The sequence below is a fragment of the Balaenoptera ricei genome, chromosome 1 (assembly GCF_028023285.1).
Source record: "Balaenoptera ricei isolate mBalRic1 chromosome 1, mBalRic1.hap2, whole genome shotgun sequence".
Classification (NCBI taxonomy): domain Eukaryota; kingdom Metazoa; phylum Chordata; class Mammalia; order Artiodactyla; family Balaenopteridae; genus Balaenoptera; species Balaenoptera ricei.
In genome coordinates this window covers 169,415,183-169,439,428 of record NC_082639.1, presented here as the reverse complement: position 1 = coordinate 169,439,428, position 24,246 = coordinate 169,415,183, and the positions used below count along the sequence as shown (strand labels likewise).

General features: G+C 58.6%; 1 protein-coding gene across 2 annotated transcripts in view; it reads right to left on the bottom strand.

Annotated features, from left to right (window-relative positions):
- Positions 1–3,684: 3,684 nt before the first annotated feature.
- ITPKB (inositol-trisphosphate 3-kinase B) overlaps positions 3,685–24,246 on the bottom strand; it is a 97,179-nt gene continuing 76,617 nt past the window's right edge. For both annotated transcript variants that reach the window (XM_059941477.1, XM_059941486.1), the window contains exons 3-8: positions 18,404–18,503; positions 16,873–17,086; positions 12,290–12,494; positions 10,052–10,153; positions 8,349–8,420; positions 3,685–6,956 (exon numbers count right to left, since the gene is read on the bottom strand). In XM_059941477.1, coding sequence (XP_059797460.1) covers positions 6,741–6,956; positions 8,349–8,420; positions 10,052–10,153; positions 12,290–12,494; positions 16,873–17,086; positions 18,404–18,503 — 909 coding nt within the window. In that variant the 3' untranslated portion in view covers positions 3,685–6,740. The remainder of the gene's footprint in view (positions 6,957–8,348; positions 8,421–10,051; positions 10,154–12,289; positions 12,495–16,872; positions 17,087–18,403; positions 18,504–24,246) is intronic.

Genomic DNA, 24,246 nt, shown 5'->3' with positions numbered 1-24,246 from the left:
GAAATGCAAGAGGCAGAAGTGAGGACCGGCCTGGGCATGGGGGTCAGATGGGCACTGCCCTGCGGGTATTTACGGAAAGAGCTCCTGATCAAACTTATTTCCCACAGCAGCACCCCAGGGTGCAGCAGCTCAGCAAAGCCCTGTGCTCCCCACGGTTCCGGAGTCACATCGCCTCCCCTGCCACCGCCACAGCCACCTGCTAGGGACAGGCACCTGTACCCAGGCTGCCGGAGAGGCTGGCAGTGCCACTCCGGAGATCTGTGCAGAGAACCAGTGGGAAGGTCTGCTCCTCCCTGCCCCCCAGGACCGACCCCCGACACTAGTGCGTAGGCCCCTCTGACGTGTCCCCTCGTGTTTACGTTGCCTTCGTCCCTGCCAGCCCACCCCGACCCCCTCCCCCACCCCGCCCCTTGGGACCACTCTGCCCAATGAAGTGTTAGCTCATAAGCTTTTACCCCGGGTTCCGTGTTTCAGGGAACCCAGCCGAGGCAGCTGGCGCCAGAAGTGGTCCTGGGAAGCAGCAGGGTGACTGACCTTCAGGTTCCCCATGACGCAGGACTGTCCCGGACAGTCTGTCTCCCTAGAAAGCGGAACCTCAGGGTGGGGTTGAGAAGTCGGCGCGCCCCCCGGTCTGGAGGCAGTGAGGCAGCCGTGGCTCTCCCCTGTGGTCCAGTGGGGCGACGGGCAGGTGGCAGGCGAGCAGGGGCAGGCCCCAGTCAGGGGCCGGGGTCTGTGAGCTGACGTCGTTCTGGGAGGGTCAGCACTTTCCCGCTGCACCAGCCGTCAGTCTTCGGGGGTTTGTGCCGACAGGGCTGCCTGACACCTGAAAGGCCACCCTGGGCCTCTGCTTAGAGAGGGGCTTATAGAGTCCATGGGATGAAGGAGTTTGCGCCCCAAGCCATCTCGCCCTGAGTCCACAGAGCCAGCCCGGTTCCCAGGCGTATAACTGGAATGGGTTTAATCTGCAGCGGATGGAACCTCACTTCAGCTCCTTGACTGGGGTAGATTCTCCCAATGAAGCAGCTGAACGTGAGCAGCTGCTTCAGGCTGTTTTGCGCAGACGCCCAGCCAGGTGAGAACCATTGAGGGAAAGAGGTGGCACTCCTCCCTGCTGCTGGGACCAAGGTCAAACGCTTCTGAGGCGGCTGGGCCGCGCTGCAATGACTCAGAACCCCACTCCCCGCCAATCCCGCCTCCACCCAGGATGAATGGGGCCCGTAGGCAGCAGCCTCCCTGAGCTCCACCGGTTCCCAGGCTGACTCTCCCTTCCCAGGGCAGGCAGAGTTCGACAGGCCGCCTTGGCCATTGAAGTTCGTCTGAAGCAGGCAGAAAGACCCAGGATCCCATTAACTGAGCCAGAGAACAACTCTTCCCCATCCAGGGGCCCGCGCCCTGGTGGTGCCCAGGCTCCTCTAAGGGTCTCCCCATGGCCTGGGGTCTGGTCCTTTCTCTGTGGCCAGAGCGCCTAGGGGATGTGTGGCGTCCACTCCAGGTTAGCAGGATGAGGGGTGCAGAAGCTGAGAAGGTCTGGATGCTGCAGGTGCCCTCACAGGTGCAGCGCTTGAGAGGAGCTCCCTCCAACGGGTGGCCCAGGGCGGGCGGGAGTGGGGGACAGCGGCACCACCTCCGAAGGGTTGTAGCAGCATCTCCATCAGCCTGTGCACTGGACACAGGAGGCTGAGCAGGGAAACCCAGGCGGACACAAGAGGCCGGGGTTTCACGGCCACAGGGGCTCCACATGGGTTGGGCGTGATCACAAAGCCCTGGGCGGGGGGGTAACCACAGCAGAAAGGATGAGAAGAGGGAGTGCCACTCACCCATTCCAGAAAGTACTGGTTGAGTGCCTTTACTGGTCAATTACTGGCAACAGCAAGATCTGGAGAAAGACACTGAGAACGGCTGGCTGAAAGGGGCACAGGTAGGATCGCAGGAGAGGACCGAGGCCAGAGAATCCACACCACCTGGGAGTTGTCCTCCTGCCTGAGAAGGGGTGTCTGTGTGCCCAACTGCCATGGTCACGCAGGGTGCTCAGGGACCCCATCAACATTCCCTAAGCACCTGTGCCTGGCACTGTGAGACACTGAAAACAACAGTTAAAAGGTCAAGTCCCCACCCTCAGGGGCAGTGTCGCAATGGAAGAGACAGACCCCAAGTCCTGTAGATGGTTTTGAACACTGAGCAAGAGTGTGGGAGATGAGACAGGGCACTGAGAGCGCGGCTGGGGTACGCTTGCTTTAGCTGGGGGTTCAGAGACCTCTCCAAGGAGGCAACATTTGAGCCAAGATCTAAACGATGGTGTATCTCTGTTCAGGTTCCCCAGGGAGAAAAGCCTGAGGAGGAGGCTTATTTCCTGCTGCTTTGTCAGAGTGCAACCCCCACTAAGTGCAGCTGGTTGCTTGATCTCATAGGACCACTTCCGGGGAAGCCAGTCAGGCTGCATCCGTCAGTGAGGGGTGTGGTGAAGGGGCAGGGACCTATTGACCTGTTCTCATCTCCCATCGGGGAAAAGTTTGTACCATAGGGGGGTTAAATCCCCCAGACTTCAGGGTTACACGGGCACGGGCCTGGGTACATCCCAGGGCTCTGGGCTGACAGGGAAGGAAGGGCAGGAAGCAGTTTGCGTGAACCTGTGTAGACAATGGTTGGAGCCCACTGAGCCAGCTGTGGGGCAGGAATGAGATACAGGTGTGAGAATCTGGAGTGAGCATAGTTACCACATGATAACCTGGGGAGAGCAGTCCAGGCAGAAGGGACAGAAGGTGCAAAGGCACTGTGGCCTTTTTGTACTTTTGTCCTATAATGTTTCAAAATGATAAAGGAAGGATGCACCAGCCTCCAGATACAGAATTCTGAGTTCTGCAAATGAAGCCAGTAGCTATCCAGAGCTGGAGAGGCCTGAAGGGAAGTGCATGGTGAACCCTTGATGTGCTGCAGGGGCCCCTGCTCTCAGCTGTCTTCCTTGGCCATCCCAGCCACATGGCCATTCATTAGTCCATCAAACCCTCGCTGGGCAGCTACTATGTGCCAGGCCCGGTGCTTAGCGCCTGGGATGCAGGGTAAAGATAAGACAAGCTCTCTGCCCTCTAGATGCTCCCTAGGGAGGGAGGAAGACAGAATTGGTTTTGAAACCAGACAAATTCTGGATCTGAAGCCCTGCTTCCCACTTATTACCCAGGTCAAGGTGTTTGTTCTGAGCCTCAGTTTCCCCATCTGTAGACTATACAGCGTTATTCATGGAGTTAATACAGGGATCAAAGTGTTGCTTGATCTCATAGGACCACTTTCGGGGAAGCCAGTCAGGCTGCATCCGTCAGTGAGGGGTGTGGTGAAGGGGCAGGGAACTACTGACCTGCAAGCACCCAGTGCCTCGTACAGAGCGGGGCTCCATAAGCAAAAGCTGCTGGCAGCTCCGCCAGCCCGGGGTGGGGGGGGTGGAGTGGGGAGCGCTTTGTTGCTTCATCCCTGAGCTGCTATGTAAAAGTTTTCATGGAGAGAGCAGAAAAGAGCAGTTTTGAAGAGTGTTTAAAATCCTTTGCAGATTAAAATATTACCCAATCTGACCCCCACCCCTGGGGGCTGTCATAGCCCCACTGGATCCTCCAGCTTCCAAAGACCCCCTCACCCCCAGACAATCCTGGAGGGCTTGGGGTGAGAAGGACCACACGCAGACAGCACCCAGCACCGTGATCTCCAGGGCCTTTATTCAGGAAGGTACAGAGCATCTGCAGTCTGTTTGACAGGCACTGTGCGGGGGTTTGTAACAGCTCAGTTTTCTCCAAAGGTGTGGCGGGGAGAGGGGTGCAGAAGGAAGGAGGACGTTCAGGGGAGTTCTCTCCTCCAGAAAAAGGCACTGGCAGGGGGTGAGCACCCTGCTTCTTCCCAAGCAACGGCCTGGGTTATATACACACGGGAGTTGACCAGACGCAGAGAAACTCAAAGCTAAATACAGCGAAGCGTGGAAAGAGTCCATGGCGGAGGGTGGCGGGGTAGGGTGGGAGGATGGCCAGGGCTGCATCCGGCTCTTTCCATTGGGTGGGAAAGGAAATTCAGAAGGAAGGCAAAGCTTTAAAGGAGAAACAGAATCCAGCCTCTCAGACTTAGTGTTTTGTGCAATTAAAAAAACCCAACAAAATAAATATAACTTAAAAACTTCTTACATGACACTAAAGGCACATCTGGGACAAGCAGTTGAGATACCTCCCTCCACTGCTGAGCAGTGCTGAACCCCAAGAGCCCCAGGGCCCCATGGGGACAGGGCAGAAAGGGCGCCCACTCACCTGTGCGCAGGTGTGCACACCTCGTCCCACCCTCCTGGCACCTGCACGGCCGAGACCCAAGGAGTCCCTGCCTGGACCAGGCTGGCTGGGGAAGGTTTTCAGACCGCCTAGGCAGGGGTTCTGGGAAATCACATTCCAGGATCCATCTATCCCGCTCGGTTAAGGGAGTGGGGGACAGAGGGGAGAATGGGTTGAGAGAGAGAGTAGGTGTGCAGGAGAACTAGCATGGGAAATACAAAACCCCCAAACCCCTAATAGCATAACCCTAGAAAGATGCCACTTTCTACCATTCACATATATACTGTAACTCAAAGCAAAGGATCACCAGTAAGAGGCCCGATGGGCCTCCTTTAATGAACAAGTCACTTGCATATTAGCACATTGTTTGCAAACAACTGGTGCCTGCTTAAAGTGCTTGGAAAGTTTGTTCTCTTAAATTGGTTAAGCTGGTCCCCTGTAATTTTTGTTCATAGCATTAATTTGCTTTAGCAAACTTTTTTCATAGATAGAATGAGGATAACTTGGCCAGCCCATAGTTGTAGAACTTTTACATCTGAATTAATGATGTCCCTTCCCCACAGACAGGAGCAGCCCAGACCCCCGGGGTCCCTTCTGACCCAGCTGACTACAGCTCCCAAGACCCCGGGCTGACTTTGGTGCTTCTGCCTTCTAGGGTCATGTGGTGTCACAAGGTCTCTCGTGCTCAGCCGGGAGGGGGTGTGACCTTTAGCAAGGCAGCCCACACAGGAGCTCACTGCTGTTTTGAACAAGAGCCAGGAAGTTCAAAAGTGATTTCCATTTTTAAACTCTGTGCTTATGCATCCTCATGTGTCCCACCCTCTGCCCCCACCAACCGTCACTCACCCAGCATGAAAGGGGAAACGAACGTGTCACGTGGGCAAGTTGACAGTTCCCCCAGAGACCCTGCGGTGACAGGGGGCAGCCCAGGAAGGCTTCCCTCTGGATTGGTCCTCCAGGCACACACCCCTGGGGACACATCATCTCCAAGTGTCCCTGGAGCAGCTCCCTGCAGAGCAACGGGTCCAACCTCTGACAGCAAAGGTGAACACCTGGGGCCCAGCTCCAAATGGCCAAAGAGCTGGACTTATTGTTCTTTACAACTCACGCAAATTTACATTCTTCTCAATAATATAGACCTACTTGCTTTACAATTAAAATAAGGCTTACAGTTGGTTCCTTGTGAATCTTCAAGCAACCTAGAGACCCCAGGAAGAGATGCCTGGCACCCTCCACATACTCTGGAAGCTGCTCACGCCGTATCTGGGAAGCGGGTCTAAGCCCTTCAGGCTGTTAAGACTTATTTCGGGGCCGGGGTGGGGGAATGATGGCGGTAAGCCAGCCTCCTGCCTCCTCCCTGCGTAGCACTGGCCTGCAGCTCTGCCCCGTAACTGCTGGGGACCTTGGGCCTCATGAGCATCCTGGGTGTGCAGCAGGGGGACCACCTGGCACCAGGAAGTTGGGAGGCGAGGGGACAGGAGAGGAATGTCCTTGGCAGGTTCTGTCTCTTTTCCCCTGGGGCTGCCTGGGCCCTGGCCCACTGCCATCCAGCCCTGAGGACCCTGTCACAGCAAGGTGGGGAGTGGGGGGTACGAGTGGCTCTGGGGGTTGGGTGGCATCCCTGGAAGCTCAGGTTTGCAGAATGTCCCTCTGAATTCACGGGCGAAAATCAGAGAGGGAGAACACAGCTCCTACCTGCCCACTCCTCGGAAGGCCAATGTCAGAGAGCACAGTCAAGTTGGATCTGGACTTCTGGCTCCTGGGTCTGTCCCAGTGCCGGAGGGTTTCAATACCGGATGGGTGGGGTCTCTGCTTTAGCAGCCCTACAAAGGCCACCACGGCATCTCTCGGAGTCCCTAGGCTGCTAAGCAGAGGGTACTTTATTCATGGCCAACATTCTGTTCCCAGTGGTTTTGTGCCCCAAATACCAGAAAGCCTGGCACCAGGCACCTATTTTTACAGCACCAGCCCATCCCCAGGCTGAGAGGATGGGGCAGGAACAGGCTGTGCCGAACAGTGGTGCCAATGGCACTGGCCACCAGGGGGCAGCAGGCCCTCACAGGTAACCTGCCCAGAGGCTTGGGGTGGGGGGTTCTTCTGTTAGGGTCCCCTCTGGAGCCAGGAACCCCATGGCTACCTGAACCTCCCTCAGATCTAAACCCTACTGACCTCCCTGCAGGCGGCCAAGCCTGGGTTTGGGCATTTCTCTGCTAGTAGGAGATCCTATTGAGAAAGCAAAATGGAAGCCCCTGCTCCAAACCCTTCAATCAGGCAGTAACTAGAAAATCTCATCTCATCTCGTCTACAAAGTGTCTTGTAGTGCCGTTCGGGAGGGTCAGTTCTAGGGCTTGCACCCAGGTGGAAGTGAAGGAAAAATTCAGAAGGAGAAGGGAAGCAAGGGGGAGGAGAGGCCAGGGTGGCGACGAGGTGGGGCAGAGGGTGGCCTCAGGAGAGGGGGGCGCCCGGGCACATTTCCGTCAGGATGTCTATGAGGTTGTTCAGACCCGACAGGTAGCCGTCCTCCCGGTTCCCTTCCTGCCACGGGATGTCGTGCTGCAGGGTCTGGCCCTCGGGCAGGGGCGTGGTTTTCCCAAAGTCGATCATCCACACCTTGGCCTGTTCCTTCTTGTCGTGGATGAAGAGGAGGGAGCTGCCGATGACCTGGAGGGGAGCAGGGAGGTGAGGCGGGGAAGGGCTGAGGCCCCGCCCTGCCCTCCAGACAGCAAGCCGGCACCTTAGGGGGGCTTGGAAAAGCCTGAGACCTCGGTGAAGTGGAGCGAGCTTTGCTCAGCCGATGGGTTCTGTCCCCCATTCTCACCTGAGCAGCAGAGCCTGCCCGAGTGGCCACGCAATGGACGGAGGACATGGGACCCAGAACAATGGCCGCCCACACCGCCAGGGAGGACTGTCCAGGAGGGCAGACCTCGTCCCCATCCCCCAGTCCCAACCTGCACACTTTCCTCTATTTCTAGACCACAGCTAACCCATCCCTCGGCACCACTGAGTCCTCCCCAACTCCCCGAGGGGGAGGTGCCAAGGAGATACCACACGCCTGTCTGCGGGAAGATCGGAAAGGACCCTGTCCCAAGGCACTCACAGCCCCCAGGGAGGGTGGGCCGTCAGGCACAGGTCACCCCCCAGCCTGGAAGCACACCTGCTGCAAGTCCTGGGCAGACAGGGCTTCTGAGGCTGGTCTTTGCTCACGGTCTCTGCCAGGGACAGTGGGCACCAAGACCCCTCCCTGCTGTGGGCCAGGTCAGGGCACCTGCGTGGGGTAAGGCGCTTTCCCAAATATGAACACACCCTCCAACCCCCTGGGTCACCTGTGTGAGGCCCGAAGGAGACATGGGGGTGTGGGGAGGCGCTGAAGTGTCATTCTAGCTCCCAGGGCCCCGGCCAGGGCAGGGAAGACCCCCTGGACATGCTGAGCCCAGAGAAGGGGGCATTCTCTTCCCAGATGGAAAAAAGCAGAAGCCCCAGCTAATTTGGCCTCGGTCTAGACCTGAAGTTTCCAAGTGAAACTCCAGAAAGAGTATAGCAAAACAGTTTTTCAGGAAATAAGAGCAAAGTGCTGAAGAAGGGAGGGCAAAGCTGTGAGACGAAGCCTGGGGCTGCCAAGTGGGCAGCCACGGGTCCTTCCGTCCACGCAGGAGGTCATGCGCGGCTCTTCGGCCTCAGGTCCTTTCAGCCTTGGCCCCAGGCTGTCCCCCAGAGAAAGCAGGCCAGCTGGAGGAAGTTCTGCAGGCTGCGCAAAGCTGAGAAGGCAGAGACCCCAGGAGAAGCCAAGCACCCAGGGACACTGGGCTTCAGCGAGGACAAAGGGAGAAGAGGGCATTTCCAGAATGGCCGGACCCAGTGCAGCTACACAGGGCAGAGCCAGGCCGAGCCGGCCCTCCGTACGCCCCATTCCTTCCTTATGGGCGGCCCATCTAGGAACAAGCAGGTCTGCTAGTACGGGGGTCAGGCCCACAGCTCAGGCGGGCGCGCCCAGGGGTCGTGGCCAACCACACGGAACACGGCTCTCTGTCCCCGAGGACAAAGCCCAACACCTACCTCATGGCACTTGAAGAAGGGAGAGACTTCCAGGGTGGCCCGAATGTCCTTCAGCCGGTCCCGGTAGGCGATCTGGGAACAGAAAGATGACCAGATTTTTAGACACGTGGGTGTGGGAGGTGGATTTTAGGTGCTATTTGGCCCATTAGAGTCTCTGAGCGTCAGCATGAGAGGGCCTTACACCCTGATTATTCCCACCTCCTCATCTAGAAATGAAGAAACTGAGGCCCAAAGAAGGCAGAGCAGCTGGGGCCCTGGTCCCACGCTCCCTCCACTGCTTTGTGACAGGAGGCGCGGTTGGGGACGGGGGAGCGGGGGACAGTTCCCGAACAGCCGGGAGGCCTCCAGGAGCCCCTCGCACGAGGGTTAAGTCTATTCTGGAACGCCAGCAGTGTGGAGGCAGCACCCAGAGCCCGGTTGCCATGGTGCTTGTCTTCCTGATACAAACTTCAGTGCCCTGAACTCTTGAAAAGAACAGAATAAGAGAGCCAGAGCCACAAATTACTCTGCCAGTGGCCTCTCCACAGAGCTGTGCTGGCCCTGGGGGTGCCCACCCTCCCCAGGGGCCACGAGGGAAGCATGTCGCACACAGGCACATAGGGTCCCTTGACACCCATTTGAAGCAGTGCCAGCCTGGGGCTCCGGACCAGGAATAATCCCTCTCGTCCGGGTGCAGGCAGCGCGCGTTCTGTGGCAAACTCCGCTGAGGAGCTGGAATCCTCCCCGGCCGCTGACCCGGAGTCCAGAGTCTCCAGCTATGGAAGAGTTGGGGTGCCTGCCCCGTGACTGAAGCCTCGGCTCTTACCACGGGCCAAGCGAAGTCTCCCAGCTGGAAAAGGGGGGTAGGGAAACTCCCCAGTTCCAGCCGGTGCGGAGTCTCCTTGGAGAAAGGCTGTCTGGGTCCAGCCCTCCCCACTCAGCATCCCGGGAGCCTGTGCAGGGGAAGGTGCCTCTCACAGGCGCTCCAGGGCTCAGGGCCCTGGTGTACCCAGGTCTCTGACTGTCCTTGGGGTGTGGCGACTCAACACACCCTACCTCAGCTGATCCCAGCGCTCAGAGTGTCCGTCCAGCAGCCTGCCTGCGGCGAATGAAGTCACTTTGTCGTGAACTTCTGCCACCCACACCTCCAGGCTCAGAGAGCCCATCAGTTCTGGCTGGGGAGGGTGACACGGCACCTCGCCCCGCAATGCCCGCACACCTCCCTCACTCAGTCTCAGCCTGGTGGAGGCCCAGCCAGGCCTAGAAGCGCAGGGACCAGCAGGCTGCCGGCCCACCTGGGTGTGAGCTCCAGCTCCCCCTTTCCTAGCTGTGTGCCCTTGACCTCTCAGTCTCCTCATCTGTAAAATGGGGACACGGATGCCAACCCGCTGCAGAGGGCTGCTATGAGGGTTTGGTGAGCACTTGGCACAATACTTGGCCTGCAGCGGGTGCTAGAGGAAAGGGTTGCTCTGAAGGGGATGGAGACTTTTTTCGGGAGCTGAGCTGCTGGCTAAGGGAAAGAGTGAGTGCGTGTTCACCCGCTGGACGGGCTGACAACCACACCACCTCCCTCTTCACCTTCCAAGCAGAAGTTTGGGGCCAGGGTTTTCTGTATGGGAACCTTGGCTCCGTCTCGGGCTGGGCAAGAACTTCCAGAGGGGGCGCAGCTACCCCTGCCCGGAGACCACACGGCCCGACCCCTTCACAAGGGGCACCCGACTCACCAGGATGTTCCGGTTTCCTTTAGTGAATTCTCTGAAGGCCTCGATCACCTGCTCCCTCGTTTTGGTTTTCTTGAAGTCCCGGTTCACGGAGCCGTCTTCTTTCTGATAAGGAGAATGACACAGTGCCTCAGAGCCATGAGCCCCAGGCTGACCCCCAGGCAGCCAGGTGCCCACACGGGGCACAAGGAGGCAGGCGCCGCGTGGTCAATGCGACCACACGGCACGGGGGAGCCTGTCCTGCGCTCTGGCTGAGGAGAACAAAGGCGGTGGCACCAGCGTCCCAGGCAGAGTAAACGGCATTAGGAAGGCCCGGAGGCACGAGGGGCGCTTGGACCAAGACTGGAAGAGCGAGGCTGCGGGGCCCGCCCGTCCATCCTTAAGGTCCTGAGTGTGAGCAGCAGGGGGCTGAGGAAGGTGTACGGGCCTCTGCTTCCACGAGGGGCCGGGTCCCTGGAACCGGGGTGCCTGAAAGTCCCTGCTGCCCAGGGACACCCTCCCTCACCACAGGAAAGAGGCGCTCCTCGCCCCAAGTTCAGCTCGATTCCCTTTGTAATGGAAGGTCTCTTACTTAGGTCCCCTGAAGGCGAAGACGTAACACAGCCCATCCTGCTCCCTGCCCCACCCAGCGCACAGAATGGCTCCCTTTCCTGAGCCCAGTACTATGTCTGTTCCAGGCTGTTCAGGCAGCACCTGGGGCTTAGCATCTCTACGAGGAAAGCTATTCTTTAAGATCAAAGGGTGAGAAAGGCTGGCTCCACTAGGCCCCCAGATGTGCGTCTGTGCACCAGCAGGGTGGAGCCGAGCACTGTCACTGCCTCTGCAAGAACAGGCAGGACCCTGGGCAGAGGGAGAGAGCCGAGAGCCAGGCCTTCCCCACAGGGGTCTCTGCAGGGCCTTTCCTGGACCAGGGACGGGGGAGGCGGGGGTTGCTGGTGAAGGCAGCTGGCTTCTTTCGGAGCTGGTGGCCCTCAGCCCAAGAAGATGGGCTGTTGGCCGTTCCTGCAGCTGGACAGTGGACAGAGACCAGGAGATCCAGCATGAGACGGAGAGAGAGGTCAAGGGAAAAGCAGACTGTTTCAGAGAGATACAGAAAGGAACGGAGCATTGAGAGGAAGAGGACGAGCGTATAATTTACTCTCACACTGGATCCAAAAAAACAGCAAAAGCCGATTTCAGAAGACAGGGGTGGGGCAAATGGCTTTCTCAGCCTGGAGATCGTAAAGCAGCTGTCACAGGGGAAGGTGAAAACTTTGCCCCACTCGAAACCAAACCATCGGCAGCGAGGCACTGCCCCGCAGAAACTTCCAGCCAATGCCATGGGCAAGGAGGCTGTCCTGGCTTCTCTCGCTCGTGAGTCAGGGCTCCCCGCTGCCCTACTCTGATACTCTGACTCGAGGGCTGGCCAACGTGGGCCAAGAATGGGCAGAGAACAGAAACCCGAGTACACTCGGACTGCCCTCTGCTTGAGAGGGATGGCTGCCCGAGACCGAGGGGCCACGCCTCACAGCCCCGCCTCACAGCCCCGCTCCTTGGGGTGAAGCGTGTGTCTGAGCCGGCTCTCAAACAGAACAGCAAAGGAGGCGTGTAGGAGCCTGGGTCTAGGGAGCGCATTCTCAGGCCCTTCTTGGGAGAGTGAAGAGGAAAGAAAAGAGAATGAGGTGGCCCAGACGTTGGGGGTGGCCTCGGTGCAGCCTCCCCAGGGGGCTCGGTGACGCGTGTAGGAGCAGCGCCTGGTCCTGCCCCCCAGGCAGATGGCTCGGATGTCAAAGGCAGCCGCACGCTCCCTCCCTTGGCTGCATCTCACTGCCAGTCCTGATTTTGGGGCCCTGGGCAGAATGAGCTGTCTCCCGGCACTGGCATCCAGCGAGCGAGCTGCCTCCTGGGTGGGTTCTCAGTGCTGGGCATGGTCTGGGCTAAACGTAGGGTCCCCGGCAGAGGGCTCAACGCTGGGCGGGGCTAGAAGCCACCCCTGCTCCAAGGCCCCAGCCCCCAGTCCCCTACATGGCCATCGCACCCAGACCCAGACCAAGGAGTAAGCCAATTTCCCCAAATGTCTGTCCCTGGGGCTGGCTGCCCAGGCCCTGGGCCCGTATGGGGAGGAATCTTACAGCCTCCGTAGGGTCTTGAGAGCAGCCAGGACCGCTGGGTGAATGCTGTTGGAGCCCAAGGACCCAGCCCCTTCCCCACCCAGGAGCGGGGCGGCTCAGGCAGCCTCAGGCCACCGCTGGCTGTCCTCACCTTGATGCCCTCGATCCTGAACCCGAGCGTGGCCGTGGAGCTGATGGTCTCCCTCCACTGCATGTACCGCGGCTTGGTCACAGCCCGCTGGGCTTTCTCCTCCTCGGTAGGGGCCTCTGGGTCCACCTCAATCATCTTCTGGTACATGTCCTTCCGGAGGCTGGGCTTCTTCCGGGCCTTGGTGAGCTCCTCCTCCAGGTAGGTCCTGGGAGGGAGGGGAAGCCACATGAGGGCCGCTGGCTGGAGCGCGGCCCACTGGTGCCCTGCCCGAGGGCTGCAGTCAGCTTGGCCAAGTCAGCCTCATCCCGGACAGGCGCACATTTGGTTGGGCTGGGCCTGGCTGTTGACTGAGCACGGGCCAGCCTTGCCTAGTGGGAGCAGCTTCGTTCCAAGAGCACTGGGAAGGCCGGACAAAGCCCAAGGAGCTCTTCCTTCTAGGGCACCTCACGGGACCAGCAGAGGAGGGAGGAGGAGGGTCCGCTTGGCGACTCGTTCTGCTGGGGTGACGGTGGGGAAGGGGGTGGAGGGCAGGTCCGCTCAGGGTCCAGCTGTCCCCCCTCTTGGCTGCCTTCCACGAAGCGAGGGCTTCGTAAGCCAGCACCTGTGTGAGTCGGGGAGCGCGTTTTGTCCACCCCACCCATCTCCCTGCTGCTCCAGCAGCCTAAGGGCTCTCTCCGAAGAGGGAACACCTTCAGGCCAGAAGGCCTCTGAAGTGGCCCCAGTGCTGGAGGGAGAAGCCCATGATGGGAGGGAAAGCCTCGGGGCTCTTTTTCTACTGCAGAGATGGGCTGGGCTCTTCCTGCCCCTCGGACCCCAGGCCTCAAGACAATGTGGCCAAGTAAACTGTTCACCGCCCTGCCCTCCGCACGGGCTGCGAGGAGACTGCAGGCCGAACTGGCAGGGGTCCCCTAGAAACTGGCAGAGGTAACAGGAGTGGGGACAGTACAGGATCTGGGCAGCCCAAGACCGGCTTCCTGGCCCCAGGCTGCCTCCCTGGCCCCCTTCGCCAACGGGGTGAGTCACCCCTGCTGCACATCACAGACGCCCACCCTCCTCCCTGCTCCTATTTTAAACTCCCCTTCTCCCCCACAGTGGGCTCAGCTGCTGCCTGTGACCCTTCCTGAAACAGGAATCCGCAATGTCAGTTGAGTAGAGAGAAGTCTTCTCCCTGGGCCCGTGTGCGTGGGCGTTGCCCACACGGCGGTCTGTGACAGCAGGCCCAGCCTCCACTCTCCATCTGTCCCCGGGGCCTTGCTCTACCGCTTCCCACCATACCTCCAACCAGCCGGTTTGGGACCCAGAACAGACTGGTCAAATCCTTTAAAAGATAAGTTTCCAGAACCACCGTACCAACTCTTTCAAGAAAAAAGCAAATCCTTGGTGGTGAACTTGGGTCTGGTCATTCAGGACCTTCCAGCGGATGATGCAGACCATAAGGAGGTTCTGTCCTTGGTTGTGCCCTTGCACACACACACACACACACACACACGCACACACTACTGTATGCACGCCCATGCACGCACACATGCATGTACAAACACTACTGCGTGCAGAGCCAGGTCAGTGCTGATGAGCGCTACAGGGCAGAGCTGCGAGGCAGGCTGCTTTTGCATGGACTTGTGTCATGCTGGCCCATGTGTGTATTTGTGTGCGTGCTGTGTGGCGGGCAAAGGGTTTGCCATCCCCAATGTTCCTGAGTGCGCTGCAGGGGCCTGCGGGTGGGTGGGTGGTGCACTTCTGCAAAGACTTCTCAGTAGCTCCTTAAGCAGGAAGCAGGCTTCACTGTCAAATCCCTTTCCACATGGGGCTTGCTCCAGAAAGGGCCTGTGCAGCTCAGTCTGGGCAGAGTTGCTCACCCTCTGGGAGAGGAAAGGGGCCGGGCAGAGATGCCCACAGGGGTCACGAGCCTGGTGGTGGGGTCAGGGGTCCACCGGGAGGTGAGCTGCAAAGCCTCCCCAACCCTGGTGTCCCGACACTGGCCCGGCCCACCTCGCCCACCCCAGCAGGAAGGTCACACGTCCATGAAGCCTGCTGGGTGAAGCCACAAGACTAAGTAAAGGCAGTGTTCCCCTCAGGAAGGCAGCCAGCCCGTGGGGAGCCAACAGGTGATACACCAAAGCCACCCACTTCCCCCCACGCTCTCTCCAACCTGCTTCCCACCAGGGCACAGGTGCTACAGACAGCTCTGGTCTCCACCTGCCAGCCCTGGTCCAGAGGTCAGGAAGACACTCCTGATTCTCCACGGCAGGCTACATGACACACAAGAGATACGGGGTCAAATCTAAGAAGACGCCCTAGAGCAATGTGAGCTTATGTCCGTGTGGAACTGGGGTCCCAAGACGCCCCTCGTTAGGACACCGCAGGTGGCTGCATCATCTTTTCCTCAGGCCTCACCACGGCTGGGTCTGCTGACCAGCTAGCCCTTCCACCACTGTTGCAAGTCTGTGACAAGTCTCAACCTCTCATGCCCCGGACTCAGGGTTTGTGGTGGCCCTGGGCTGCGGCCTCCTCCCTCTGGCAAGCACAGAACCCTTGGGGAGTGCCAGGCTGCAGCCCAGGCTCGACTGGCAGTCAGAGGCCTGGTGCAGAGGAGGTCTGTATGGCTGCCTGCCTGCGTGGCCCTGGGGAGTCCCTTAGCCTCTGGGGTCAAAGGTCCTCCTGCTCAGACTGGATGGTGGCCCATCTGCCTGGGCAGCTGTAAGGAGCACCCAGCGCTCAGAGTACAGAAGGGCCTCCACCCCGTCCTCAGGACCCGTGAGACAGGGAAGGGGGTGCTGGGGTGGGACCCGTTCTGGGGAGACCAACCTCCTCCCCTCCATACGGGATCCTCACACACCTCCTCCCTCAGCCTCCAGGCGGCCCCGCCCAGGACTGGGTTAAACACGTCCCAGCCTTGCTGGTCACGCTGGGTCTCTCCTGAGAGCCCTGGGTGCAGTGGGACAGAAGCTCCAGGCAGCAGGGGGATGGGGCAGCCTTGGTAGGAGAGGGGGCTCCTGTCCCCAGCAGCCTCCAGGGAACAGACAGGCACCCCGGCAGCCTTTTAGGACGGACTGGCCACACGTTCTTCCCACAGGGTGTACTTTTCTTTGGCCCCGGTCTGAGTGAATACCGATCGGAATATTTATGTGTCTCCCCTTGAGAGGGCACATCCTGGTGCATCACGGGAAGTCCTTCCAGGGAGAGAAATAAGACCCTGGGGAGAGCAGTGGCCGAGTGGTGGCTGGAGGGACATTCTGTCTTCTCTCTGTGGGCTGGAGATGGTGAGACCCCTGGATGGAGGGAGGGAAAGGCTGGGGACAGTGCAAAGAGTGGGGTCTATATTTCCCCACCCCTTCGTCCCTGCCCTCGAGGCAAAGCCAAGGGAACACAGCGGGTCAGGCTGCAGGGTCAGGGTCTGATTTTATAACACAATTCCCAGGAGGAATGAGGAAGGAAGGAAAACTGACTGGCTTGGCCTGCTTCTTTCCTGCGGGCACACACACACACACCCTTTTCTCAAACTCCTCTTATAAGAAATAAAACTGCTTAAACCATCCAAAGCAAACGCAGGCTCCAGCTGTGAGCTCTGCGTCTCGGAGCCTGGTCTCCCCGGAGAGCGGCGGGCCGGATGGAGGAGGCCCGCGTCTGGCCCTCCCGTCTGGGCACCTGCAGTCGGCGGCTCTCTGAGGCTTCAGAGGACTTCACCACCCGCTGACCTGCTGGGGAGGAGCTACTCCATGACTCCTGACACGGAATGGTCAGAGTTTGAGAGGAGATGAGAAAACCCTGCTGCCAAAGCAGGGCCCAGAGCTCAGGCGCCCGGGGCTCGGGTCCTCCTGGCTCTGCCCTCCACCCTGTCTTCTCCAGCCCGCTCCCCCTGCCTCCTTCCCTCCCGGTTCTTCTCTGGGCGGAGCCTGGTGGGGGGGGGACACGCATTTCCACACACATGCCCACATACCCATCTGGCCCTGTGCCCTGGACCACGCAGCCACTGGGCTGGGGTCACCGCCAGCCCCAGTCCAGAACGCAGCAAGCTGGTGACTGTTGTCAGGGCCTCTCACGCTCCTCCCTCCTCCATTGCACCCTTATGACAGGCGCAAGTCTCTTTTGGCAAATCACCACAATCTGCTAACCGGCTCCCTCTTTGGCTCGGGGTTGGGGTGCAGGGCGGGGAGGGTGGGATGAGAACAGCCTCTACTCCAGTCTCCCCCTCGCAGCCCACATTAACGGGAAGCCGCCCCCTGCTCCCCCCAGCAATCCCACCTGACCAGATGGGCAGTTCTCTCTGCCCTCTCCCTGGGGAGGCTCCGCATCCACCAGGTCCCCTTTCTGGTCCCACTGGCTACCGGCTCCCGTCCCCTCCCCCGCCGGCCCCTGGCTCGCCAGAGAAGGGAAGGGGCCGTCCTGGGCAAAGCCAGCACATATGTGAGATGACCAGAGCGGGGTCCAACCAGACCCCTGGCCCGGCCTCGCCCACATGAGGCCTCAGGGACAGCCCAGAAAGCCCGGCCTCCTGGAAGCCTGCAATGCCGTGCCCGGTATCTGCCGCCCGGCCAGCTGGGGGCTGAGGGGCGGGTGTGCCCCATCTGAGGAGCCTGGCTCACCTGACGCCCATCTTGCAGTCCATCACGCACGGCGAGTCAAAGTCGGCCAGCAGGTCGTCCATCTGGTTGTAGCGCTCCCCGTCCTTCACCACGTCCCCGTGGTAGGCAGGCACGTAGGGTTTCAGCACGTCGGCCATCAGCCGGTCCAGGCAGCGCTGCTCCGACTCACAGTGCTTCTTCAGAATCCTGCCATTGGCAGCCGCCTTGAAGCTCCCTGCAGAGCAAGGTGGGAGGAGGCCCTGGGTCCCCAGCCTGAGCCCTCCTCGCTGTGACCCCCGCCCCTGCCAGACACGGCCTCCATCACAGGGCCCGGGCCTCTCGGGCATGCTGTGGAGCTTGCCAGCACGGGGCTGGAGGTGTGCCCAGGTCCCCACTGGGGGACCGAGCCCTTTAAGCAGAGTGGGTGCAAGTCCCCCCCCCCCGCTGCCATGCCCTGACGGCAACTCTGGGCTGGTTCCCCGACTTCCCAGACCCCAGGCTCCTCCTCTGAAGATGGAAGTACGCCAGTGCTCACCGCTGGAGGGTGAGGAAGGCGAAGTGAGAGGTCTGCGCCAGGACCTATTCACCCCTCTCTGTGTGACTACCACCCCCCAACCCCACCGTCAACCCTGCTTCCCAGCCACGAAAGTGTCTCCGGTCTCAGTGGAGGAGAAGCCCTGATACAACAGGATGTAGCGCCAGGAGAGGGAGACCGGCTGAGAAGCAGCGGCCAAGGCTCTGCCCGGCTGGGCGGCGCTCCTTCTGAGCCACACCCTCAGGTAAGTATTGAGGAAGGGTGTCCATCCACCTGCCTTGGGGTCTGGGCCAACGTGGTTAAGGGTGTAAAAAAAAAATGTCAGACCCTATGCTGGCCTGAAGTCCACGGGCGGCCACTGAATTGTCCCCTGAGGACGATGCCCACCAAAGGACCACCATGAGTGGGCTAGACAGCTCTAGACGCCCTGCCCTGTCACTGAGGGGCCACCTGGAGACCTCACGGCTAGCCCAGGGCGTGGCCACTGCAGCCGGTACTCCACTACGTCTTAACACTCTTGGGGCGACCTGCCTGCCTCTCCCACCAGCTACGAGCTCCTTCGGGGCAGACACTGTATCTGCATACGTATTGTCACCCAGAGGAGCACCTTGATGAGGGCATACAACAGGCACTCAGGGAAGCACTTAGCTTTGTCTCTTTGTCCCAGGTGACAAATGGCAGGCAAGCTATAAAGACTGATGACTTCATCTGTTTTATTGAGTTAAAATGGTAGAGAGATTGAAAGAGACAGAGAGACTGAGGGGGGAATGTGTGCGATTTGTGAAGAGGTGGCACAGACTGTGGAGAGGGCGGGTGTCCATGTGCATTTTCGAGGCGGTGTTAAGGCCCGTCTCTCAAGTACGCCTGCGACTGCAGACCACGAAGTCTCTCGGGGAGCACCTGTTCAGATGCTTCATCCCCGGGAGCATCCAGGGCCAGGCCCGTCCCCCACACGCGCTGGACGCCTCCCCAGAGAGCTGGACATCCTGTCAGAAAGTCCGGGAGAGCTGTGGCTACCTGCGTGTCCTGCCAGCTGGATCCAGGGGTACTTCTTCTTGAAGGACATGACAAAGGGAGACCAGTGCACCATGTTTTTTATTTTCCTCCATGATTTGCTCTAGAAACAAGCAAACGAAAAGCTCTACATTAGAAACAGAACTACTGCTTTCCGGTTAGGATGAATTCAAAACCAGGGAACCCGCTGCCTGTGGCACAGGACAAGAGGTGAGTGCCAGGCCCACGGCGCAGGCAGCTCTGAGGACTTCACCTCCATCAACTACGTGGCATGCATCTATGGGCTTTGCCCCATTCTACAAACAGGCTGAGTAAAACACCCAGAATCAAGGCGACAAGGATCTGACAGGCTCTGGGAACAGAGGAAGGGAGGAGGGACAGAGTGTTCTCCATCCAGGGCTGACCCCATCCCACGCCACTCCCCCATCAGGGGACAACTAAACCCACACTGCCTTTCTTTGTGCCCCCTCTCAGTTTCCTCATCTGTCTAGTGAGGGATAGACAGCTGGTCCCCCATGCTCTTTGGATCAGTGGACACTCTAGGACTCTGGAAAATGACCTCTTGCATCCCAACAGCAAGGGCCCCTCAGAGGAAGACTAGAGAGGCCACGATCACCCAGCTGTCACCTCCTACTGCATTTGCAGATGCGGTGCCAGCAGAGGCACCTCTTGCCTGTGAGAGGTTTGAGGAGACTTTAAAGGGAACTCCCCGGGGACAGCAGTGCCTCCGAGGCTTTGGTGCACTCAGGGGTGAGCCAGCCCGCAGGACTCTCTCTCCACTGCACTTCTCCTTCTCAAGACATTTCTTAAGTAAAAACTCGTGTGTGTGTGTGTGTGTGTGTGTGTGTGTGTAGGAGGGGTTCCTTGGGCAGAAAGGAGAACTAACATTTATTGAGCACCTTCTTATTTTATTTTCACAGCAAGCATGCAAGGTAATCATTGTTATTTCCATTTGCAGAACCCAAGCCTCAGACAAGTAAGTGATAAAGCCACATTTAAACCTTCACCTATATGACTACTTTAAAGAAAATCCTTTTTATCCCCAGCTATACACATTGCTCTCTATAAAAATATCCCTAAGTTACTTTAATAAGACCGGGCTGTAGACATGAAGATCAAGTGCCCCTGAAGGGAGTGATGAGAGGTGAAGCATTTCAAGCTCCTGAGAAGCGGATCCCTGACTAGCAAAACCACAGACAGTAAACCCCCAAGGCTCTGCGCTGGGAAGGAGGAGCTGGGAATTCTACAGAAGAGGGAGGTGAGGAGTGGTCCTGCCTGGACAGTGGACCCCTGGAGAGGCGGTTCCTCATTCTCTGTTCTGCAGCGTCCGCTAGCAGCCACACTGAGGTTGCTGGACTGACTCCAGCTGCTGGAGCCCAAGGTTAAATCCGTCTCCTTTGTTTTTTTCTCTCTGGTGAGACTCAGCTGCTTCTGTCATCAAGGTTTCAAGTTAAAATCTGTTTAAGGAGAAGAATTCTTCCCTACCGAACCTGGCAATGTTTATCCCACCCCAGAAACCCTCACTCTACCGCCAAGACCTAGTCTAAAGCGAGGGCAGCGCTCTGCCAGGCCATGTGACAAAGGGCCGGCCTCACCGACAAGGGTGTTTTTCCTAGATCCTTCTGATGGAGATCTCCGAAGAAGGCTAAGGAAAGCCAGCGTTTCTTATCTAAGCACCCAGAAGGCTGCACAAACACTCAGGACAGACAATGCATGAGGGCAGCAATGGGAAAACCTAATTACATGAGACGACCAACCAAGTGATGGTTTGTTCCACCCACGGGGAAGACGTCTAGGTGGGTCCAGAAGAAAAGTGCACAGTTCTCACTACCTGCTGGTCACACCCCTGCAACAGAGCTCAGAAGGGACGAGGGTCCAACGGGTTCAGAGTGGGGTGGGAGGAGGGGGAGGGCAGACTGTTCTCCATCCAGGGCGGACCCCATCCCATGCCACTCCCCCATCAGGGGACCACTAAACCCACACTGCCCTTCTTCATGCCCCCTTCTCAGGGCCTCAGCTTCCTCATCTGTCTAGTGAGGGATGGACAACTGGCCCCCCCCCACGCTCTTTGGATCAGTGGACACTCTAGGACTCTGAAAAATGACTTCTCGCATGCCAACAACAAGGGCCCCTCAGAGGAAGACTAGAGAGGCCACGATCACCCAGCTGCAGCGTGTCACCTCCTACTGCATTTGCAGATGCGGTGCCAGCAGAGGACCCAGGGAGAATGTGTCCCGCTGCCGGCGTCAGGGGCCTGCAAAGATTGATGCCTGCCGGGGAGGAAGGTCATCACAGAGGCTGACCCCGCAGACGCAGGCTGGGGGCACACTCAGGGAGCAGGAGAAGACTACTGCAGGCAGCGGGGCCTGTGGGAACAGAGGTCCGGGACTGGGCTTTGGAGCAGTTGGGCCGGACGTGCTGGGAATGGGAGCCAGAAGCAGTGGCTGATAAGGGTGAGAGGGCGAGTCCGGCTCTGCACGCCGGGCCGAGACGCTTGGACTCCGGGGAGTGTGGTGTTGGGGAGGCAGGCTGCCCTGGGCCTGAGTCCTGGCTCCGCCTGCTCCTCACTGAGTGACCTGGGGCAAGTTCCTGACCCTCCCCTTGAGGCCCTATTATCTTCCCTGTAAAATGGGAATAACACATACATTCCTTTGAGCCCCGGAGGTAAAGCCATTAGAAGTTCACGGGCACAGGGGTGTTTGTGGAAGAGTCTTACTGGTCTGAGTTCAAGGAGGGGTGTCCCTGAAGTCATCCCAGGAACAGTCAGGCCGGAGCCAAGTGGAGGTGTTGCCATAGTTACTCAGGAATAAAGGTCACGGAGCCTGGGGCTGGACCAAACCCACCCTGTCAGGATGCAGCTCTCTGGGGATCCACGGGGGGGACACACTGGGCAGTGGGCCTGGGACCCGGGAGGCAGGAGGGAAAAGAGCTGGGTGAGAATAGCCAGGTTCGAGTCCAGCAGGGGCATCTGAGCTGTGAAACCTCTAGTTCCCGGACCCCTCTTCAGGGGTCCAGAAAGGAGAGGGGTGCTCCAGGGAGGGGTCCTCTGATGGCTCGTGGGACCCAAGAGCCTCCCAAACACGGCTGAGCTCTGAGTAAATGGGGCATTTTTCCACGTAGCTTCCTCTTTCCCACACCTCCTCCACAAGGGAGCATTTCTTCAACATGAAAATTGGGCCCCATATGGCCAAGGCCAGAGCGTCCCCCGGCTTCCAAGGTGGAATATTCCACTGGGGCGGGTTTGCACACCACGGGATTTCTCGACTGTGCTGGCAGCAGCAAGCAGGGGATTTTCCTGTGGTTTTTAAATAGCAGCACCCAGGCAGTGCCTAGAGTCGCTGCCAAACATTAAACAGAAAAGCAGGTCCAGGAAAGGCCCAGGAAAGAAGGCGGCAGAGTGACCACCGCCCCTACCCCCGGCCCATGGGAGTGGAGAGAACGATTAGGGCAGGAGATTACAGAGAATCGATTCCCTTACGATGCCCGGGAGACCACAGCACCCATTTAGGTGCTCTAGGCACCACCAACTCTAGGCAGAAGCCGCTTCCAGGTGGTGGGTCCCGGAGGGTCAGCTGGGCTAACAGTCTCCCGGCAAGCCCCTCGCTGGAGGAAGACACAGTCCTCAGAAAGGGATGCCAGGCCTCTTCCCCACCCAAGACAGCCGACGAGGCAAGAAAGGAGGGCAGCCCAACAACCTGGAAGAATTCCATCCAGAGGAATTGATCACCTTTTCTCTCCTGGGAGAGTCTCAATAGCCTCAGTCACTTCTCTGCAATCGGACTACAGTCCCAGGTCTCGAATTTAACAAGCTGAGCTTTGTCAGACACACAGGCAGCTCTCAAATGCCTTGAACACGGTGTGGCAAAGGGCACCTGGTCGCTCCCCCTTGGCAGCGCGGGCTGCCAGCTGATTTCACTGGCCCCGTCCCTCCATCACCTCCCAATCACCAGGGTCATCTGGACACCCTCTGCTGACCCTTCCTGGAACGCCCCCTAGAGCTCCACATGCCTGACAGGTCCCCTGGCCTCTCTGGGTGGCGGGGTCCTCCTGTGTAAATCTGAGGAGTCAGCTAGCTGACTCCGCCAAGCTCTACTCTGGCACGCTACTTACACGCAGATCTGATGGATAAAATGGCCTACCTAATGGATAAGCTGGGGTGTTCTTCCTAAGTCTGCTGGGCATGACAGAGCAAAGGGAATGGCTCTTAGAAACTCCCTGCAAGCTGGCATCAGTTGTCATCTCACCGGCAGGGCTCTTTTCCCTAGATGTGCAACAGGACGGACGGCCAGCCTCCCTCAGCACTGGGCCTGGAGTGAGCGTTCATGACTCACCACTTACGGGCTCTCACTATGTGACAGGAGCGGGACCGGGCTCCTTAGGGCCTCATTTCTCATCTTCAAACAACCTGGTGGTAGACAGGATTATTTTCTCTGTAAGATGAAGAATCTTACAAGCTGAGTTGCTTCCCCAAAGTCATTCCATTCTCCTTCCTGCCAGTAGGTGCCTGATCACCCTGGGAACCTCAAACCGATTCACCAAGTGCTGTGCCTATCAACAAGCAGGGGCCCTTCCAGCCCAGAGCACGCTGGGCAAGGTGATGGAGACAGAAGATTGGGCAGGAAGGACAAGGAGATTTCTTCAGGGAGGTTCCCCTGAGCAGCCCGGGAGCTGGGCTGGCAGGACAGTGCTCCGGGGTCGGGGGCCTTCTGGCTGCTTCTTCAGCAGAGGCGCCCAGAGCCTTTGGGAGAGGCTCCACAGCTGGCCATCAAAACCCCAGACAGGTCTCATTCCGGGGCTGGGCAGGTGCCACTTCCAGCTTAGCTACCAGGTGACACAAGGCTCTCCCATGAGTCAGATCAGACCAGCTAATCGCTCCTATACTGTGGCTGGAATTTTACACTTGGGATGTTCTTGGGCGGCACTTCAAGGGAAAGGCAAGCCCCACAAAGCTGACTGCCTCTTGAGCAGGGAAGGAGCCACAGGGTGGGCTGACGACACACAGCTCTCACCTTGATTCTGTGCTGGGTGTAAGCCAACTGCAGACCAGAAGTGAGGTTTTTCAGGTAACACCTCAGGTTTATGGGCTTGGATGACCCAGCTCCACAAATCCCTAGAGGACTGCACTCCTGGGTTAAATCAGCACTGATTTTGGTTTCGCTCTGTTTTCTACTTGAGTGCAGGGCAGGGCCTTCTGCTGATGTTTGTTACAGCCCTGACCTCGCTCTGTAAGAGGTGGGGTCATGTTCTCTACTTTGGCTGCACAGGAAAAGGTAGGGCCCTAATTCACTCAGAGAAGTTCAGAAGGATCAGAAAATAGCCAGACCTGAGGAGCGGAGGTTGGTCCTTTAAGACTCAGGGTGGCTGGAGACGTCTGGTGCTCTGAAACTGCTCTGGGCAGTTCCCTCCCTTCATACCTGACTTGACAGGAGCTAAAATATTCAGAGAATGTGGAGAGGGATTTGTAGCAGGAGAAAAAGCCTAGTAACAACAAAACCCCAACCCTCTTCAAGCTTGAGGTGACAGAAGTCACCTGGAAAGGGAGTTTCAGAACCTGGCCAACCCCAGCTGAGCCCTCTCCAGCCACTGGTGCCTTTGGAAGGCTCGGGGCTCTCACTTTTCCCTCCTCCTCTTTGCCCAAAGACTTCTGGCCTCACAGCAGATGTGCATCTACTCCCTAACGGCCGATACCAATGTGTGGCGACCTCTCCACTCAGCACGCAGAGCCTCAGAGCGCTCGGGGCAGCCCTGGCGAGGAAGGCAGCTCCTCATCCCTCTGGCCTGGACTCACCCAGAGCCCTTGAGAGCCCAGCGCGGAAACGGTCCACTGGCCAGTGGGGCCCAAGGGA